Source organism: Dipodomys ordii, unplaced genomic scaffold (assembly GCF_000151885.1).
Source record: "Dipodomys ordii isolate 6190 unplaced genomic scaffold, Dord_2.0 Scaffold151, whole genome shotgun sequence".
In the NCBI taxonomy this organism is placed as follows: domain Eukaryota; kingdom Metazoa; phylum Chordata; class Mammalia; order Rodentia; family Heteromyidae; genus Dipodomys; species Dipodomys ordii.
The window spans coordinates 2,641,950-2,663,774 of record NW_012267367.1 but is presented as its reverse complement, the minus strand read 5'-3'; the positions used below and the strand labels follow the sequence as shown (position 1 = coordinate 2,663,774).

The window sequence follows — 21,825 nt, the reverse complement described above, 5'->3', positions numbered from 1 at the left end:
AACTTACTCATTGTACCATTTTCTTTTTAATTGTTATTCCATTACTTAGTAAAACATCAAAAAGACCATAAGAATTACACATCATTTTGATCACTTTTTTTTTCTTTTTTTTTTTTTTTAGAACAATAAACACTTATTACATGAGCTAAGGATGGTAGATGACTTTATTTGCCTTTCCGGGCCTTGATCTTCCTCAGATAGAATTCCAGCTCCTTGCCTTCTAGCACATAGCCATCTGCTCGGCCACACTGGCCTGGTCGGGATGCAATGCAGGCAAGAAGCTCCCCCTGTTGGAATTGCTCCTCTAATAGACTGCTGATTTTGGCATTCTTTTTTCTTTCATCATATTTCTTCTGAATTTTCTTGGATCGGTTTTTGTTTAAAATCTCTTCCTCCTTAGGAGTCAGCCTGGCCCCCTTCTTGCGGCCCAGGGGCAGTGCATAATGGGATTCATAGCACAGCCGGTACCGTGTGCTGTCGATGAGCACAATGCAGTTCTTTACTAGGGTTTTGGTGCGGACCAGCTCGTTATTGGATGCATTGTAGACAACATCAATGATCCTTGTTTTACGAGTACAACCTGCTCACAAGAGACATAGAATTAAGTGGCTGGGGTACTGTAGCTCAGTGGTAGAACATTTGCCTGGCACACACCAACGAACCAGACCCTGGCTTCAATCCTTACACCTAAATCAAAACAAACCGAACCACTATCACTTCAAAGATGGAGTCCAACCTTTCGGTGTCAAAGATACAACAAGCTAACCTTCACCCCCAACTACTAATCCTTTTGTAGACGTGGTTGATAATTGCGTGCCTAGACTCACCCCCAAGTGCAGAAGGTTGGGTGGGCCCAAGTCTGACTACCTCAGTGTTTCTGTAAGGAGAAACTTTAAGAACTGGTCTAGGTCTAGCAAACTTAGTTGCCCTTGTCACCCACCCATCCCGGAAGACCTACTCACACTCAGAACCCCAGGAAAAGTTGCCCACATCCAGCCTCAGAGCACGGTATTTCTTGTTGCCACCCCGAACTCGGACTGTGTGTATGCGACGGGGGCCCATCTTAGTGTTGGCGGCAGGGCGTCCCAGCTCATACTTCCGCTTCTTGTGGTAGGGTTTCCTTTTACCCCCGGTTTTGCGGCGCTTGTGCCAGTTATCCCGAGAGATGCCGAATTGTCATCATACACGTGCAACCGGCCCAGGCCTCTTGACCGTGGCAGCCATGTTGCTGCTGTTTGCAACCCGGAGCCCTGGCGGTCCCCTCAGTGGGCTTCGACAGCCCAAACCTCAGGATCACCCTTTCTCGTAGCTGTTCGGAACCGAAGGCCGGCGTTAATGCACTCCTAAACTGGCTGCGGGACTGGATGGCTCCAGATTGAGGTCATCCTCCCTCCCGGGTCCCCACACAGAGAAACACTTGGATCACTTTTATAAAGCTTACCTAGTGTGATAAATGTTGATTTTTAGAGGTGACTTTTCTAAAGGCTTCTTCTTTTAAAAATTGTATCTCAAAAATTGTCCCAAAATGTGTCTCAAAAATTGCACCATTGTCTTTCGTGTATGTTCCCTAAAGAGGGAGATAAGGGGACAACTTTGAAAGCATGAGGATGTCAATAACTCTCGGGTTTAATGACTTGATGATGTTAATGATATCAAACCTATATAATTTTGGACTCATTTTTCTTTTTCTTTGGTAACTCTTGTTGGTAGGAATTAAGAAGCAAAGAAGCATACAGATATTCCTCTCCTTAGTTGTAGTCTTTTTGTTATCATTGACCTCACCTGGCAGTGATAGTTGGTTGTGCCTAGCCTGAATTCTTTATTTATCTAGGTTGTGCTCTTTGGCTGGAATATATTTTCAAATTCAGTGCAAGAAAGATATAGGGACAGTTTGATAATGGGAAGAAGTGCAATCTTATCAAATGTGTCTTGTGTGAACTTGAAAGTTGAAGGGGGAAATTTCTGTTCTCATTAAATGTCTACTTGTGCAAGGATCCGTCTGATACTGTGTTAAGTTATATAAAGTATAAGCACTTTCTGACTCCTGAACATACCAGGGAAATAATAAATATTGCTAAAAACATTTATTAAGATGTTTCTTTTAGAAAGAACAGCTGTGAATGAATTCACTGCACTACAAACCTGATTAAAGATAAAAATAAATATGAAATGTGATGAGGATTAAATCAGAAATGAGAGATAACTTGATAAGAAAAAACAGTGAAATGCTAGATTGGCACCAGTTGTTCTTGCCTATAATCCAGGCTACTCAGGGAAGTGGGAGCCATAAGAATGAGGTTCAAAGCCAGTCCTAGCAGAAGAGTCCAAGAAGACACCATCTCCAAAGTAACCAACAAAAAGCTGGGCGGGAAGCATGGTCAAGTGGTGAAATGCCAGCTTAGCAAGCCACCCTGAGATCAAACCCTTGTTCTATCAGAAAGTAAAAATGAAAATAAACAAATAGGTGCTGTGTACTTAAAGAGTTCTCTTTTATAGAACTATTTATTTTAATAATCTTCGAAATAGAGGGCTCATTGACATTTACTAGTGATCTTTTGTGTGGAGCACTTTAAATAGATGCATTAAGATATGTAAAGTCTGTGTTTTCACAATTAGTTAATTTTAATTTTATTTTAAATATTTGTCATTGTACTGCATATAATTTTCAAGGACAGAAAGGCAGTTTTAATTACTAATACCATCGGGCCAGAGGAGGAATAGAATAACAAATTTATTCTTGGTGCTCTGGTACTCTTAAGGTTTTTGGGTTTTTTCTTCTGGTACCAAAGCTTGAACTCAGGTCCTTTGACTCTTACTAGGTTAGTTTACGCAGCTTGTGAGTCATGTCTCTAGTCTGAGAGGTTTGTTTTTTGTGTGCTAAGTGTTGAACTGGGCCTCATGTTCTTTCTTGATTGTTTTTACTCTTAGATGGCACTGTCATATTTGAACCATGCCTCCATCTTTTACACATTGTTTCCAACTCTGTTGAATTCACACTACTGGTATTTCTGTTAGCTATGTCCAGACCAGCCACTGGTATACATTCCCATCTAACAAGTTTTGAGTTTCAAGACCATGGTCCCCTGTGTTAGAAATAATGAGTTTCAACTCAAGTGGAAGGAATAACCCAGAAAGAGCTGAACCTGATTGCAGTGGAAGTTTCCCTTGTCCCCAGATGTTGAAATACATCTGCACATTGTGTGGGGAGGGGCTGACTGTGAATGTTTTACATAATCTCAACATGGATTAGTTTTAACAGTTCTCACATAACTGCCGATTGAAAGTCTAGTTCTTTTTTTTTTGTTGGCTGTGGGGCTTGAACTCTGGGCCTGGGCGCTGTCCCTCAGCTCTTCAGCTCAAGGCGAGCGCTCTACCACTAGAGCTACAGCGCCACTTCCGGTTTTCTGGTGGTTTATTGGAGATCCGAGTCTCAGGGTCTCTCCTGCCCGGGCTGGCTTTGAACCGCGATCCTCAGCTCTCAGCCTCCTGAGTAGCTAGGATTACAGGCGTGAGCCACCAGCGCCCGGCTTGAAAGTCTAGTTCTTAAGAAAGGAAGTCAGAAGTTAGTCACCATACGCTGTGATGATTCTTAAGACAGGTGGCAAGCTGACTCCATGTCTTAGGCAGTGAAAGATCTGGGGTCTATATGGGGTATGGTAGGAAAGAAATATTTCTGTTACCAAAGATTCAGGTTAACTTTATTCTGGGAAAAAGAAAGAAAGATAAAAAAGCAGGCTCAGACCTGTAATCCTAGTTAGTTACTCAGGAGGCTGAGATCTGAAGATTACGGTTGGAAGTCAGCCTAGGCAGGAACTCTGTGAAACTCTTAGCTCCAATTAATCACCAGAAAACAAGAAGTGGCACTGTGGCTCAAAGTGGTAGAACACTAACCTTGAGCAAAAAATCTCCGGGACAGCACCCAAGCCTTGAGTTCAAGCCCCATGACTGGGAGAGGAGAGGAGAGAATAGAGGAAGAGAGGAGAGGAGAAGAGGCATGTAACTAAATGAATAACTTCAATTTGCTTCACCAAGAAAAACAAGAACATTTAGAAATAATGACATGCTCTCAGTAGTCTCGCTATTGATGACCTTTGTGGGTGTGGTCCTTGTGCCCCCTACAGAGTGCGTCAGTTTAACCTCCAGTGGGTGCCTTCTGCTTCATAATCACTTTTGTAGCTTTTTAATTTTCATTTACAATAAAGCATTAAAAATATAAAAACAGGCTGGGAAGGTGGCTCAGTGGTAAAGTGCTTGCCTTGCATGCATGAGGCCCTGGGTTCAATTCCTCAGCACCACATAAGCAGACAAAAAGCCGGAAGTAGCACTATGGCTCAAGTGGTAGAGCACTAGCCTTAAGCTGAAGAGCTGAGGGACAGCGCCCAGGCCCAGAGTTTAGACCCCACAACTGACCAAAAATAAAAAAAAATAAAAAAATAAAACATAGAAGTAATAAATAATAATGCCTACTGGACTTCCATTACAGATCATTTCTCCTTCTGAATTTATCTGTTTCTCAGAATTATTTGCAGAGATGTTACCCTAATTTCAAAAACTGGAGGCCTAGAATGTAAGGGGGCAAGCCCCAGCCCCCACTGTATTCATTTCCTTCTTTTAAGCTACCTCGTGTACCTTAATTTTTATACCTGAAAAATTCACAAGTAGGGGAGAAAGTCAGATTTGTTTCTTTCGACACATGACAACTTTCTCTGTCTCTAAATAAACCTTCAATACAAATGTAAATCTTTCCCCTCCCCCCACCCCCTTAATTTCAGAGAAAAGACCTTTGTTTTGACACCAGAACTTAGTCCTCAGAAACTTCGGGCCTTACCTTTTGAAAAAGCCACAGTCTGTCATTATCATGGAATTGAGTAAGTTCCTATTTACACTTTGTTCTTTGTGTTTTGCTGATGGAGTGTGAAGTTGTCATAATATGATATAAAGTGAGCAGGGCCAAGAAAGAGTATGTCACCAAAAGCAGTACAGACAAATTACTGTTGATGAAAAAGTTATGAGCATTAGCCTTACCGCATTTAGACATCCTCTGATTAGTTACTAGATATTTTAATCAAAGTTACTCTGGTTCAGACATTATTCCTGTGTATATTTACATTGTGGGTCACATTAATGTTGCTTGGTCACTAATTACACACTGTAATTGCATAGCAGCTATTAGATGAAATGGGTAGCCATTTTTAACATGTTAATTATGTGTACTTTTATAGAATTTTGATTGTTTTAAGAATTCTCTTGCTTGGAGGTACTAGCAGATCTGAGTTCCTATGCCCATGTGCCATTTTCATAAGAACAAGAGCTGGGAGATACTGATAATATCTTTTACAATGAATTCTCAAAATCCTGGTGGTTCATTTTGTAATGTGTTTCACATTCCTAAAGTATTACTTTTATTAATTCTCCATAGAACAATAAAAGGCTTACTGAATGAACTATATATTTTTGAACTATAGATTTTTGGAAGAAGAAATAGTATTATTACTTTTGAATAACTTGTGTTTTTGTAATGAGCAAATTATACTGTAATGAGAAGAAACCATGAATGTCATTGCTGACAGGGCAGAGAGATTGATGTTTATATGTGAAGTGGTTAAAAAGAAAAAAAGAAACCTTTGTTTTTAATGCCCTCATTTTTATGCCATTATAGGAATTTAACTTCCTTTTTACAAACTGAATTAAAGTATTTCAAGCAAGGGATTAGAACAATGAAAGTAGAAATAATACAAACTAAAGAACGAATAAGAAACTTAATAACCAATTACCCTTTTACTCATTCTAAACAAAAGAAGAACCTAAAATAAAGAATAACTGATGGATTATTTTAATAGTTATATCAGAAAAATAGTTATGCCAGAAGGATTACAGGCTTGTGCCTATAATTCTTTTTTTTTGGGGGGGGGGGTCCAGTCGTGGGGCCTGAACTCTGGGCCTGAGCGCTGTCCCTCAGCTCTTCAGCTCAAGGCTAGCGCTCTACCACTTGAGCCACAGGGCCACTTCCGGCTTTTTTTTTCTTTTTGCTTATGTGGTGCTGGGAATCGAACCCAGGGCCTCAGGCATGCAAGGCAAGCGCTCTACCACTGAGCCACCTTCCCAGACCGAGTGCCTATAATTCTTGCTATTCAAGAAGCTGAGTACTGGAGGATTGGGGTTGGAAGCTAGCTCAGGGAGAGAAGTTGGAGAGACTCCATCTCCAATTAGCCAACAAAATGCTAGACTGGAGATTATATCCAAATGGTAGAGCAGCAGTCATGAGCAAGCAAACCTAGAGATTTTAAGGTCTTGAGGTCAGTCCTGGATACCAGCACACATACACACACACAGTTATATCAGTAATTAACAAAAACATGATATTAATGATTAAAAGTCAGGGTGCATCTGGGGAAAATGTTATTAACATAAATGAGAGGCTAAATTTTCTTTAGACTCAGTAAGCAGAGAATGTAACTATCCTTTGGAAGAGTTGGCAAAATCATGAAATAACTTGTTTACCAAAGAAGAAATACAAATGACCAAGATACATGAAAAGCTGTTTTTCCCCCCCACAAATCAATAGAAAATATAGATTGAACCAACCGTGAGATTACTTTTCACTTACAAAGTTGTCAGTTGTTTTAAGCATGATACTGAGCGGTACTAGATGAAAGGGACCAAGGACACAGCAACAATATGAATCAGCATAACCTGCCAGAGGAAGGATGAGGAGCTTACTAAAAAACATGCTAAAAGTTGTAACATCTGATTGGTTAACTCAGTTTTAACAAAATAATTGAGGGTATTATTTGAAATGAGAAACAATGGTTATCTTTAGGGATGTAAAGAAATTATAGTACGTCCATAAGATGAAATTCTTTGCAGCCACAGAATGGTTAAAATTGGATGGATAATACTGGGGGATATGTAGAATAGTCAAAACCTTTATACATTGTTGGTGGGAGTATGAAATGGTATTTTCTGCAGAAAAGGAAGCATAGTTAACTATGCTTCAGAAAGGGTTAGTTACTCTTATACAGTTAACCAGACTCACATCCTATAGCCTACTAATTCCAATATTAGGTATTTTCCCAACAGAAATGAAAGCATATCCCATAAAAAGAGTTGTTCAAGAATGCTGATAGCGATTTTCTTCAAAACATAGCCCAAAACTAGAAGAAGTCTAGGAATGTTCAGTACACTGTTCCTTGTACAATGACAAGCAACAGTGTATTGATACAAACCATCGTAAACATCTTATATGAAACAGCAGTAAAATTAAGAATTTACAAACTTCAAAATAAGTGTCACAAGTATAACATTTGATGGTAAATCATTCCAGAAGGAAATACTATATGAAATGCTAATTCGAATCCAAGTGTTCAGGTAAGAATTTTAAATTGAGCAACAGAAATGCAACTCAGAGACAAGTACTGCATTTTAATATTTGGTAAAAGTACTCTTTGAAGGAATTACTGTTTTTTTCTTTAACATCAAAAGGCTAATAAGGTTACTTCCCAAGCAGCCTTGAATTCATCTGAATCTTTTATTTGAACTATGTATATACCTTTTGTGCATTGATTTCAAAATTTACCTTTTATTTTTACTTAATTTACCTTAAGTCACATTTATCTGAGAGCTCCATTGTTCTACTACATGCAAGTTTGATTAACGAGATATATTTTTCTTCTATACCTCCCTTTTGATTTTATTAATGACCTAATCTTAAAGACTGCAGAAATGTTTATCATTTAGAAAGTTTACCTGTTTTTGGCCCTGTCATCACATGTGTGAAAGCATTTGTGTCAGTTTGTGAAACCAGTAAATGGTGATTGTAGCAAGGTGTCAAGGGGAAAGCTGTCAGCTTTGGAAGGTCACATGTCTTTTTGGCCATGTATACTGTACTTCCACATGGGATTTTTTTTTTTAAGTCCAGAAGCATTTTCTGAGTCATTGATTCCCCAAGTCAGATTTAGCTAGAAGCCAGATAAGCAGATGACCAAAGGGCTTGAAGAACATCTGTCAGTCTGGTAATCAGGTGAAGAGTGAGTTTCAGTGAAAAAAAATTCCAAGTATTCTGAGCTGTTTGGTGAGCCAGTGTAAAATGCCTTTATATTTATACCTGTTTAATCTTCATGTTCAAAACCTTGCCCTTTGTAACAGAAGTCAGCATTTCACATTTTTTTTAAATCAGTCATGCTGAGAAGTCAGAGGTTACTGGAGTTTTACAAAGTATTCAAACGGAATCTATATTTTGAGAATAAGCCAAGGATTAAGCTAACCTATTGTCCAGAAATGGTCAGAGAGAAATCAGATGGTACTTTACAGTTTTCAGTCTTCTACACTGTCATCTTAGCAGACTAGAAAAATACTGAATTGGGGAGGGGAAGTAGGTTATTTCTTCAATCTTACAACAAATATGAGGTGGCTAAATAAGAACTTTGTAAGTACCTTACTTTGTAAGTACCTGTTATTTTCTATTGAAAGGGAAAATGCTTGCTGTTCTCCTGGATGCTTTGATTTGAATGCTCGTCCTCTCGTTTTAGGTATTGCTTGGACGAGCAAAAAGCTTTAGAGCGAGATGGAGGTTTTTCTGAACTTCAATCTCGTCTTATTCGCTATGAAACTCAAACCACGTGCACCAGAGAAAATTTCCCCATCCCCACTATGCTGAGCCCCCTTCCGTCTCCTGCAGTTTTGTCAGAGCCTGGAAGCGTACCTGATGGAGAAGCTCTACAAAGTGAACTCCGGAAAGGGGAACTCAAATCTGAAGTATCCCGGCTGAAACGGAGATCTAAAGATCAGAATGGCCTTTGTCTCCCCAAAAGGTGATCATGTCAAGTGCATATACAAACTGTCTTGACAGAAAGTATTTTAGTCTTCAGGGGATTTTTTTTTTTCATGCTAGTAGTCAAATTTAAATGCCTGGTATCTAAAATAAGCTTCAGATTCTTAGCTATGTTAAACTTTTGGGGGGAAAAAAGTCTTATGAAATATGTGAAAATAGAACTTTCAAGTATTTTTTGAAGAGGTAACAATATTATAATACTGGTTCCCTGATATAGAATAGCTAAATTATGAGCACTTTATAAATTCATGGTGGTGTTTTTTATAAATGATAGAAATCAAAAAGCAAGTTTGGAACACTGTTTTGTAACTGGATTTCTTATTTCTGCACTATAATGAATAAAAGCATACATATTTGAGAAAAGAAAGCACACTGTGACTTTACAGTTAGCAAAACTAAAAGCCATAGACCAAAAAGAAAAAATTGTAGAGTTTATAGAAGCAACGTTTTAGTCTGATTCAAGTTTCATAGTTTGACTAATATTTGATCTCACACTGTGACCTATTTTTGCCAAGTCAGTTGCATAGATACAATGTGATACAGGTTTCTCTTTGATAAAATTCTCTTCATGGAAAAGCATAATGGTTTAAGTAATGTAACAAGTGAGTATAAAATGTAAAGATGATATCTAGCCAGGCATAGGTGCCTCATGCCCATATTCCTCAATTCTCTGGGGGCTGAGATCCAGAGGACTGAAGGTAGAAGCCAGCCTGGGCACAACAGTCCCTCAGAACTTGTTTCCAGATAACCAGGAGAAAAAAATGCAACAACAACAGAAAAAGAATACTCCCTAGCAACCTAGCATACGGTAGCTGATTTACATGAGACTTTGTAGGGCGAGGGAAGCAAGGCCGGGTGACACTACTTAGGACTCTCATGTAAAAGGACTAAAACGGCAATTAATATGTTCTTTGTTGATTAATTGCTTACTTAAGGCAAATTAGCAAGAAATTTGTCTATTTCTTTTGAGTCTGTGTATGAATGGAAATAGTTATAAAAAAACAAAATATAGTCTTCATTATTAAACTTGCTTTAACCTGCATTAATGATTTGATTTTTTCCCCCCTTACTATATAGACTTATGAAATCTGAAAGTTCAGATTCTCTTCTTTCTCAAACAAGTGGCAGTAATCATCAATATCCTCATCGTGTAGTGACATCCAGAAAGCCACAGGTGGAAAAATCACTACCAACGACTTCTCCGCTGGTTCCACTTCCTACCTTTGAAACTTCAAAAGTCACCACGAAGGCCCGTTCAGGACATAAAAGTGAACATGAATCCAGGACATCAAGACAAGGCAAAGAATCGAGATCACAGAAGCATACACGGGTAATTCTTTCCCTATCTTCTTTGGAGCTATATTCCACCAAATTCACTTATTTAAATGTTTGAAAATGTATGTCTAAAAGCTTTACAAATGAAATGAATACTTGAAAATACTCCAGTGAAAGATGATGGGAGTATAGGTGGTTACAAATGAAACAAAATTAGGCACAAATTGATTTTCCTCAAAGTCAGTTGATAGATGATACATCAAAGGATGTTATAAAATGTTCTCTTTCCTTTCTGTGTTTCAAATTTTCCTTGATAAAAAAGTGAATACACACCTGCATTTTTCTGCTTTATGTAAGTACACATTAATATTTCAATTCAAATTTAAATTCCTTTAGTCAGATACTCTCTAGTCCTTTCCTGCTAAAAGCTAATGTTATGACCACATAAATGTCAGAAAGTAATGTAAATATCTTTTCTTCCCAGTTGCATATCTTAATGGCCTTGTTTATATATCTTTAGTCTGACCAAGCGATGGTGTAATACACAGTCCATTTACAATTGAATTCTAAAGGTAAAGTACTATTTGAACCTTTCCCAAGAAATCTTAGTTATGGGTTTTATTCTGTCCAAGATCCTGAAAGAAGTAGTGACTGACACCCTGAAGAAACACCGTATCACACAGGCCCACGAATGCTTCAGTGCATGCAGCCAGCGCCTCTTTGAGATCTCTAAGGTCTACCTGAAGGTACAGCATGTTGTGTGCTAACAACTGTGCTAACAGTTTACCTACTAATGCTGCTTCTATTTGACTTAAACAACTTATTTGAATGAGTATTTTGTTATATGCATAGCACATAACTAACTGCCAGATGTTTTTAAGAAATGAAAAAAGGACTGAAGATAAAATAAATGAAATATGATTTATTTGGGGTTTAGTCTTCACATGAAGAAAGTTGGGGTTACTGGTACAAGCCCCCAGCATCCAGCCAAGATACTTACAGAATATTTTAAGATAATTGCAAGTTCACTTACTAATAATGAACTAATGAATTTAATTAATGTGCACATTTCACAACGCTGTATTTTGTTAATGTTTAGGATCTTAAAACCTCAAGGGGTCTATTTGAAGAAATGAAGAAAACAGCAAACAACAATGTTGTACAGGTAAAGAAACCATAGTTACCTTAGTATTTTATTTCAGAGCGACACTGCTGCTGTTATATATGCAATAAGAATTATTGATAGGCTTTCCAACTCTGACCTGAGAACATAGTAGACTATTCTAGACAAAGTATTTAATATTATCGAATAGGTTCTTTTGTTAGCAAAAGAGTTGCGAAAAGGTGTTTGGTTTAATTTCTTTGAGTGATTCTTTGAAAACACGTTTTCAAAGAAAGTTAAGAAAATGGAACAGAATTTTGATTTTTGTCCAATGAGAACAATATGAAGCAATGTAAGTCCAGTAAAAAGTGTTTTTTAAGGATGGGAAGGTGGCTCAGTGTACTTGCCTTGCATTCATGAGGCCCTGGTTTGATTCCTCAGTACCACATAAGCAGAAAAAAAGCTGGAAGTAGTGCTATGGCTCAAGTGGTAGGTCGCTAATCCTTGAGCTGAGGAGCTGCGGGACAGTGCCCAGGCCCAGAGTTCAGTCCCCATGACTGACCAAAAAAAATTGGTTTTTAGTTGCAAAATAAAATGTTATATATAAGTTTAGATTATTACTTTTTTTGTTGTTGTTGTTGATTGTGGGGCTTAAACTCTGGCCTGGGCGCTGTCCCTCAGCTCTTCAGCTGAAGGTGAGCGCTCTACTGCGTGAGCCACAGCGCCACTTCCGGTTTTCCGGTAGTTTATTGGAGATAAGAGTCTCATGGACTTTGTTGCCCAGGCTGGCTTTGAACCATGATCCTCAGATCTCAGCCTCCTGAGTAGCTAAGATTACAGGCGTGAGCCACCGGCGCCCGGCAATATATTACATTTTATTTTAAGTTTTCCACCATACTTGTTTGAATTTTTATATGTAATGTACATGTAATTTTTTCTCCCCTTAGGTGATTGAATGGGTATTAGAAAAGACAAGCAAGAAGTGATGGAGATCCTTTCTCTGTAGACAGTTACCAGTTCAGTAGTTGACTGCTACATTTCTAAAGAATTTTATATATGTATATTGTTTCCCTGATGTTCAGTTAATGTATTTTAATTGTATATTTGTTTTATACAGTTTCCTAAGATTTTAATTTTTAAAGCTATTTTTATATGTTTTTAAAATTTTTATTTCTCGTTATTTAACTATTATAATAAATCAGACTATTTACTTCTTGAATTTCCTTGTCTCTGTTGTCTTGCCTGCTTCAGCCTCTGAATCTTGAGCAAGATGCTGCCCTTGCCCCTCACAGGTATCCCAAGAGCAAAACTTAATGACTGCTTTCATCTTACAAATATTGTCACGAACGTTCACATAGAATAGAAGGGTAAAAATCACGAAGGTAGGACAGTGGTGCCACTGACTGAGTACAGATTCTCAGGCACAGATCTTGTTCCCTGGCAGAAAAGCCAGATGATGCAGGAAATGTAACAAGGACAATCGATTAAATGCTCTTGTCCTTTATCTGGAGGTCAAAAGTCTATGAAAATGGGCTGGGAATGTGGCTTAGTGCTTGAGTCCTTACCTAGCATGCATGAAGTCCTGAGTTCAGTTCCTCAGAACCACATAAACAGAAAAAGCCAGAAGTGGTGCTGTGGCTTAAGTGGTAGAGTGTTAATGTTGAGCAAAAAGCTCAGGGACAGTACCCAGGCCCCAAGTTCAAGCCCCAGGACTGGCCAAAAAAAAAAAAGTCTATGAAAACACTGAGGAGGAGAGGAGGTTTTTTTTGTTTTTGGATTTTTTTTTTTGTCGGTCGTGGGGCTTGAACTCTGGGCCTGGGCACTGTCCCTCAGCTCTTCAGCTCAAGGCGAGCTCTCTACCACTTGAGCTACAGCTCCACTTCCGGTTTTCTGGTGGTTTATTGGAGATAGGAGTCTCATGGTCTTTCCTGCCCGGGCTGGCTTTGAACCGCTATCCTCAGATCTCAGCCTCCTGAGTAGCTAGGATTACAGGCGTGAGCCACCAGCGCCCGGCAAGGAGAGGAGTTTTTGAGAATAACCAATGTCTGTTGTTAGAGCCACACAGGTTATGTGGTAGCATTGGAAACTGTGGGAGAAGGTATTTGAATGAAAGGCCAAGGAAGGAGTCAGGACATCAGTGACTAGAAAAGCAATCACTATGCCTTAAGAATCACTATGCCTTAAGAACAGAAGTGACAGGAGCAAGGAGAGCTTATGCTTCTCTTGTCCCTGTGTGTTTCTTATAATCTCAGGGCTAAGATGCTCTTGAAATGAGAGCATGGAGTGAAACTAACACTACTCCTTCTGGAAGAATACATGTTGACTCTTTTGTGAGTATGGCTATAGCTCTTCATGCAGAGGGTGGGTTGGGAATTTGCTCATTGCCTGTCTCAGATGTTGTTTTAGGGTATGATGTCCTAGTCCACAGGAGTGTCCTGTGGGTCCTGTGACTGTTGGAGAGAGGTGAGGTCAAGGCTTCGTTTCTGCCCAGTGCCCTCTGCCACGGCCATGCCTACGAAGGAGAAGGTCCGAATGCAGTGTATTCTGTTTCTGTTTCTCAGATGTACTTAGTTCCCATTCTTTAGTCACAACTCCCTTTCTTTCCCTTACTTGATTTCAAAGAGTTTCTGGTTAGTCTGAAACTCAAAAACATATTTGAAGATGAGCCAGACCCAAAGAAACATTGACTGCATGGTTTCCCTCATTTGTAGTAACTAGAACATGCCTATAAATCTACAGGTAAACCCAATGGATAGTAAAAAACAAATAACTATACCCAGACATGACTAACTAAACAGCAGTCTAAACATTCAAACAGTGAGAACAAAGGAGGATATCCTTAGAAGAGGATTGTAAGGGCTCAATATCTATGTGCATAGGATCATATAAAATGATGCTTATCAAAATGAACTCCAAGAAATGGAGGAGGTGGGCTGGGAAGGTGGCTCAGTGGTAGAGCACTTGCCTTGCATGCTCAAGGCCCTGGGTTCGATTCCTCAGCACCACATAAGAAAAAAGCAGGAAATGGCGCTGTGGCTCAAGTGGTAGAGTGCTAGCCTTAAGCTGAAGAGCTGAGGGACAGCACCCAGGCCCAGAGTTCAGGCCCCACGACTGGACCCCCCCCCCAAAAAAAAAAGAAAGAAATGGAGGAGGTTTTTTTATATTGTTTGTGGCTCTGGGTTTGGTTTCTTTTCGTCTTTTTTCTTCGGCTTATTGGTTTATTTCCTTCTGTCACTGTTTTTGATATCTGCATCCTTTGTCTTGTTTGTAAGTTTATCTGATTAGGGGAGGGGAAGAGGAAACACAGAAAGGGTGGGACAAAGGGAGAAGCAATTCAGCAGTGAAACCCAACAGACACTGTTGGAAATGAACTATACAACTTTGAGGGGGAAGAGAAGTCAGGAGGGGAAACCCTGGGAGAGACTGAGGGAGGGCATGACCCTGTTCAAGGGAAATGTACTCATTACCTGACTCCAAACTGTAACCCCTATGTACCTCACCTTTATAATAAAAACTTTAAAATATTTGTAGAAGGAAAAAAAACCCAGCAACAACAAAAAAACCAGCTGGACCATACCTCTAGACCTAGCTACTTGGCTTCTTAGGCGGTAGAGAATGGCTCTGGCTTGAGGCCAGCCCAGGCAAAGAAGTTAGTAAACCCAAATTTCAATCAATGTGCCAGGAGTGAGGCACATATCTCATTCTCCAGTTATACAGGAAGTATAAATAAGAGGATCACAGTCCAACAAAGCCTGAAAAGGCCAGACTATCTAACAAAAGCAGAAAAGACTGAATGTATGGCTTAAGTGGTAGAATACCTTCCTAGCAAGGCCAAGGCTCTGAGTTTAAACCTCAGTACAACAGAAAAAAAAAGACAAAAAATTCCATCCAATAAAATCCATTCAAACTAAGTGGGGAGTGGAGGAGTGGGGTAGAAAGGAAGGAGAGAGGGAGAGAGACATGATGGCCAACTAAGTTCTAAGTTCAGTATGATATTTCACTGGATAAAACATGTAATAGGCTACTTTTTAAACACAAAATTGTATATAAAGACCACATTCAAAAAGGAAATCAACCCTTTTCTCACCTGCTTTATTTATGAAAAGGGGCAAACAATTGAGCCTCCTTCATCAACTCCTTCATCAGCAAAAGGTAATTGTGAACAGTCCCCACTTAATCATAACATTTTCAGGACTAAAGAGATACATGCTATAGTGTCTGTTTAGAGCTTCCAGAAAGTAGATGCCAGGAAATCAATAGGGACCAATGGAGTTAGACCCTCTACACAGCAGAATGAATGGGCAGAGGATAGAGTGGAAATGCGTCAGCATCTAGAACAGCTGTGTCTAGGTTTGCTACCCAGCTGGGGCCCTATTGAGAAATTCCTGGACATGAGTATGTTTTAATTTATCATTGGTAAATCATTGTGTTCATTCTGAATGTGCCCTGTTGGAGGAAGTAGGTCCCTGGGCTGCGCCTTCGAAGTCTATACATTGTTCTTTCTCCCTTCCTGTCTCTGCTCACTGGCTGCTGTAGTGAGCAGCTCTGTTCTGCCATAGCCTTCCACCAGGATGTTCCTGCTTTTCCACAGACTTAGCCATCCCTGGACTGAAACCTCTGAAACTAAACCAATACAAATCCTTGATTGGCTGGAGTATTTTGTCCCAGAGATGACAAAACTAACTAAACAAGCTGGGAGTATATTTTGTTTTTTCATGCGGAGCATGGGTAATGCCCTCAGGAGAGTCCTGCATTGCTACAAAAGGACCAGCCTTTGCTAGTACCTTGGGTTCAAGAACTGGCTTTTTGGGGGCTGAATTTCACTTACTTCTGAGCTAGAAAATTTACAGAAGACATAGTACCTCCCTCCAATAAGGACTATAAAGCAGAAAAGTTGCAACTAATGAGGCATTATTAAAGATCTTTCTTGGATATTGGTGTTCATGGGAGGAAGTCAGTTTGTATTCTTCCAAATAACTATAAATAAAAGTTGCTGAAAATACAAATGGCTTTGTGTTTTGAGAGGAGCAAAGTTTTATTGTAATATTCCCAGGCCTTGGCCCCAGCCACATTATGAACGCTGTAGTCTTTAGGCTAAGCCTGTTGGTTTTTGTTTCCATAGCATTTCCTTATTTCCCACCACCACCCACCTCTGCTGTGATCCTGGCTGAGCAGTGTCCTCCTGTGTAGCTTCTTATCTCTTTCAAGAGTCTTATTTATGACCAATGAGAAACATGAACAGAATAAAAAGCCAACAAAAGTTCCTCCAGCTTTTCTGACTATTCAGATGTCATTCTGCACAAGGTTTAATCATTTTAATGAGGTATTAGATGTGCCGCCCCTACTGAAGTCAAATGTATTGTAATTTAAGGACCATGGATGGCATTGATTTCTAGTCACATCTTCTAATAGTTCTGTTACTCAACATTTTACATCAACAGATTAAATTAGTATTTTCCATGAAAAAGAATTTTTTAAAGGAGAGTTTTCAAACACATAATAAAGAAGTTCATGAAATATAGAAGGTTTTCAGGTCATATCCATCATCCCTGGACCCATTTCTCTGCAGTGATTGGTAATAGAAGCCTTTCCAGGTATTTTAAATGCATCCTTCCAGATGCTTCAGATGTATGTGCTCATTATTTCTCCACTGATCTGACCCAAACACTCCTAGAAGAAATATGCTGAACACCCTTTGCCGTCATGAATAGTGATCTTGGTGCAAGAACACAAAACCTGAGGCAAGGATTAAGTACTGATGGTTTATTTAGGAGGCCCAACCAATCTCAGGCCACTGAGAATGATGATAAAGGAAGAGGAAAAGACAAGGCAAGGTGAGACAAGATCACAGGAAAGAGGAAGAGTAGAAGGGGGGGGAGGAGGAAGATCAGGGAGATGGGAGAGAAGGAGGAGGAGGGGAGGAAAAGGGATGAGGAGAAGGAAGAGGAGGGAGAAAGGGGGGAAGAATGAGGGGAGGCAGAAGAGGAAAAGGAAGTGGGGAAAGGGGAAGAAAAGGAGGGGAAGCAGAAGAGAGAAAGGAGGGGGGAGGAGAGGAAGATTACCTAACTGCTCAGTTTCTATTAACTATTTGGCCCCCCACAAAGATTTAAATCCCCTGCAGTTATGCATTGCTTAGGTTGTTACCTTTAACAGCTGGGCCCTTGGCTTTTATCTGCTTGGAATTGATGACAGAACCCAGAAATTTAAGTACATATCTTTCGCTGCTGGACAGCAGACTGGCTGCAGGGAGGAAGGCAGCATTTACAAGCCGTCAGCTGGTTTGATTTAAGTACCAGAAATACTTGCTTGGATCAAGTAGAACCAGCTATGGAGGTGTCCAAGCTTGAACAGTAGCTGGGAATTTAGGAGATGAAATGATACTAAAGAAATGTAAGGACTGTATATGTATATACATATATACAGCTACTGCCTACCTATATTGTATGTGTCCAGTGCAGGGATACAACCTGCATATGGTAAAGAAGGTTTTCAAAGGAAAAGTAATGATGATAAAATAATAGGCACTTCAGTATGGAAATGGCCATGGTACTCCTTATCCTAGAAGCTAAAAATAAATCTAGCATTTGACTTTTATCTAGGTTCCTCACGAATGAGGCATCAGTAAGTCAGACTGATTGTAACAGTAAGTCTAGTATTGTATACAGACTTGCTTCTGGGAACTTGTCAGCCATGTTGAGCAATTTCCTGAGCAATCCTTTGTACACAAATCTTTCTTCCATATGTGTGATAGTTCCCATCTAGAAAATACAGAAGACATAGAATCAAAATATTTTCCCATAGAAATGAAGCCAAAGTCTAGATTCAGATCGTGTTTACAAGAATTTTACTTACATGACTTTAGAAGATATGAAAAAAAAAGTGTATAAGGACTGCTCTCGCTTGATAGACAATTGCCATCAGTATGTTATCTTACAACCCTGGCTTTTACTCATTGAAAACTCAACAGCAGCCCCCCTCCCTCCAGTCCTTGTGATACCAAGCAACTCATGGACAGGAGTCCAAAGTGGCCCTATTAGGAAGGGACAACACTTTGAGTCTTCTCAAAAACCATGTTAGAAGAAAACACAAAGGCGCTGGGCATCAGTGGCTCACGCCTATAACCCTAGCTACTCAGGAGGCTGAGATTTGAGGATCATGGTTAGAAGCCAGCAGAGGCAGGAAAGTGTGTGAGACTCTTATCTTCAATTAAATCACCAAAAAGCCAGAAGTGTAGCTGTAGCTCAAGTGGTAGAGTACTAGCCTTCGGCTGACAAGCTCAGGGATAGCTTCCAGGCCCTGAGTTCAAGCCCCCAAATCAGTACATAAAAACAAAACAAAAACAAGTATCTTACAGAACTGAGGCTAAGAGGTTTCCTCTATACTAGAACTTACACTCACAAACTATTCACCCATATTTGTGTACTGGATTCTATATAGGTCATTTGACTTTTTAAGATTGTCACAAATGATGCTACAAAGATAATCCTTGTTGGGCTGGGAAGGTGGCTCAGTGGTAGAGCGCTTGCCTTGCATGCCTGAGGCCCTGGGTTCGATTCCTCAGCACCACATAAGCAAAAAAAAAAAGCTGGAAGTAGCGCTGTGGCTCAAGTGGTAAAGCGCTAGCCTTGAGCTAAAGAGCTGAGAGACAGCACCCAGGCCCAGAGTTCAGGCCCCACTACAGGACCCCCCCCCAAAAAAAGATAATCCTTGTTAATTGTTTTGCACTTGTGTAACCATATTTCTGGAATCAATTCCCACAAGTCAAAAAGTACATGTATGTAGCTAAGATATGGAACCAACCCAGATGCCCCCCAGTAGATGAATGGATCAAGAAAATGTGGTATATATACACAATGGAATTCTATGCCTCCATCAGAAAGAATGACATTGCCCCATTTGTTAGGAAATGGAAAAACTTGGAAAAAATTATATTAAGTGAAGTAAGCCAGGCCCAAAGAAACATAGGTCCCATGGTTTCCCTTATTTGCAATATCTAGTATATCTCTGAGTCAAGCGAAAAGGTCAGATAATGTGATGTCAGGAAAATGAACCCTTAGATATGTATTTTAATGTTTTTTCTTTCATACATGTGTTTCTAACGCATTTATAAGATTATCTCTTTGTTGCTTTGTATGTCCCTCCCCCACAGTATAACCCCTGCTTTCACTATATTTGATGTCAGTATAACTTGTGGAGGAGATGGGGGAAAACCAGTTGTTTAAGGATACAGGTGGATCTGATGCAACAATGAGAAGTACAAGTTGTCATGTCCAAAACGAGCTTTACAACGTCGGTGGGGGGGTGGGGGTGGGGGGGGAAGGGGGGGGGGGGAGGGGGAGAAGGAGAAGGATTGGGATGGGGGGGAGGGGGGACAAAGGAGGAGGCTGCAATGCTTGGTAAGAAATGTACGCATTATCCTGCCCATGCAATTGTAACCCCTCTGTACAGTATGTTCACAAATAAAATAAAGTAAAATTTAAAAAAAGTACATGTATGTCAATATTTGTATGGATGTCAACAAATTGCTCTCCAAATTATTCCCAAATATATACCTACTGGTGGCCTTATAAATGCTATTTTACCTCCCAGCATATTAGGTATTATGAAAGGTTTTCATCTTGGTTAACTGTTTTTCTTTTTAAACAAATGCAAATAAGGAATGCTAAATGTCCCATGTAAAGCCATTTTCTGTGCCCTTTACCTCTCTTTGTGGCTCTCAGCCTTGACTTTGTAGATAGAACATTCGAGTGGAAGAGAAATTGGACTTGCAGTGTTTTCTCAGGTAGACCCAGGGTCACGCTGAAGGTTAGACAGATGGGCGGTAAGAATGCAAGACCTTTCCAACAACTGCAGCCATCCAGCAATGGAGCAGGCCTGCCTGCTGAGATAAGGAATTCACTTCTGATAGCTGGAAATTTTTAATTTCAGGCTGGATGAACAACTTCAAAGATGTTCAGGAAGAAATGCCGGAGTTTCGTGGCATAGTATTCAAGGTCAATGTTTCCTAAAACGTGGCAGCTGGACCATAGTGGACACTTGGGAAGACTTTGGGTGGTACAAACTTTAAACACTTAAAAAATGTCAATGCATGGTTGTATATTCTTTTTTTCTACATACTGCATTGCTATAGCAAATCAGATGCCTGAATATATGCGACTGTAGTTCTGCTTAACATATAAGCAGACTTTGGGCATAAATGTGCTCAATGATGTCGAAGCACATTTCAAAATGCAATACTGCTGAAGTGGCAGTAAAAATACTTCTAGATCCCAGCCTGTTACAATTATTACAAGTAATTAAAAAATAAAAATAAAAATTATGGTATGCTAGAGAATTTGAGTATTTGAACTTTGGTAAACAGGTAAAATTAAAAAATAAGAGCTGCAAGTTCTAGGTGAAAAAAAAAAAAACCCATCCTAAAACTATTTGGGAATGTAGGAGAAAACCTATCCTGAAACTAATTTGTAAACAATATGAATATTTTATATGGAGTCAGTCAGGGTTTGCTGGAATACCATCAAAATTGTGTAATGATTTCAGAGAAAAAGAGAATACACACACACACACACACACAATTACTAGTGGCAGCCCTTTTACCCATGAGCATTTCCATGGCCAATCTTGGTGGAAGAGAACAGCAGGATTTGTTTTTGTACTTCCATGATCCTGCCTGCCTATCATGAAACCCATATGCAATTCACCATATTGGGAGCTAACATAAGCTCTGCACTGGAAATCAGGTGTGAATATTTATGTAATGTGTGTGTGTGTCTGTGTGTGTGTGTGTGTGTGTCTGTGTAAGTTGTACAAGGATGTTAAAGGTGTTTTAAGTACATTAAACCAAAACACCTCAAGGTACATCCAAAAACGTCTCTGACTCCCTCAATATGGAATATTTAATATTTGCAAAATAGGTTAGAAAGACCCTGCATATGAATTATGAGAGTCATTCTAACCCTTAAGGGCCTTTCTTCCTGACTTGAACCAAGCAGGATCAACAAGCTTTTGGATGAAGAAAATGTGTTTTCAGGATATTAATTCTATCAACTAATAGAATTAATTAAATACCTCTGCCTGGGTATTTTATAAGCTTACAGTTTTTATTTCTATTTAGTTTAAATCAGGAAAAAGTGGTATATTCCTGTTGGCCTTTTAAAAATACTTGTAAGATGGCTTGCAGAGATTTGTCACATCAGAAAAGTCACCTTTTTATACTGACAAATGAATGACTGTCCAAAAACTATAGATTAAAAATTGTACATCTGTGTTGGTTTTTATTTAGGGATAAGCATGTGATTTTAATAATAAACAGAATTGAGTATGGAACAATTTTGGATAAAACAATTTCCCCAAATGGCCAGGCATAGTACAGACTTACGAGTTTGTGTTATACATACTAACACACATCAAGACAAGATGAAAGTATATAAAGTTACTGTAACTTTTTAAAAACTTCAAACTGAGACATCTTGGCTGGAGATGTACTTTCTCAAGAGGTAGAGTGCTGCCTATCAAGGGCTATGCCCTATATTCAGTCCTTAGTATCACTCACACACACACACACACACACACACACACACACACATTCTTCAACATGAAAAAAAATGAACATTTGAAA

At 39.4% G+C, this 21,825-nt stretch overlaps 2 protein-coding genes across 3 annotated transcripts in view; one reads left to right on the top strand and one right to left on the bottom strand.

Annotated features, from left to right (window-relative positions):
• Mtbp (MDM2 binding protein) overlaps nucleotides 1–12,327 on the top strand; it is a 57,722-nt gene extending 45,395 nt beyond the window's left edge. For both annotated transcript variants that reach the window (XM_013032236.1, XM_013032235.1), the window contains exons 17-22: nucleotides 4,773–4,868; nucleotides 8,529–8,810; nucleotides 9,908–10,160; nucleotides 10,738–10,851; nucleotides 11,205–11,270; nucleotides 12,155–12,327. In XM_013032236.1, the coding sequence (XP_012887690.1) occupies nucleotides 4,773–4,868; nucleotides 8,529–8,810; nucleotides 9,908–10,160; nucleotides 10,738–10,851; nucleotides 11,205–11,270; nucleotides 12,155–12,193 (850 nt within the window). In that variant the 3' untranslated portion in view covers nucleotides 12,194–12,327. The remainder of the gene's footprint in view (nucleotides 1–4,772; nucleotides 4,869–8,528; nucleotides 8,811–9,907; nucleotides 10,161–10,737; nucleotides 10,852–11,204; nucleotides 11,271–12,154) is intronic.
• Nucleotides 147–1,167, bottom strand: LOC105997722 (40S ribosomal protein S8-like). Its single transcript, XM_013032237.1, has 2 exons — nucleotides 963–1,167; nucleotides 147–580 (listed from the first exon to the last, which is right to left on the bottom strand). The coding sequence occupies exons 1-2, from the start codon at nucleotides 1,060–1,062 to the stop codon at nucleotides 165–167; spliced, it is 516 nt and encodes a 171-aa protein (XP_012887691.1). The 5' UTR covers nucleotides 1,063–1,167; the 3' UTR covers nucleotides 147–164.
• Nucleotides 12,328–21,825: the final 9,498 nt, after the last annotated feature.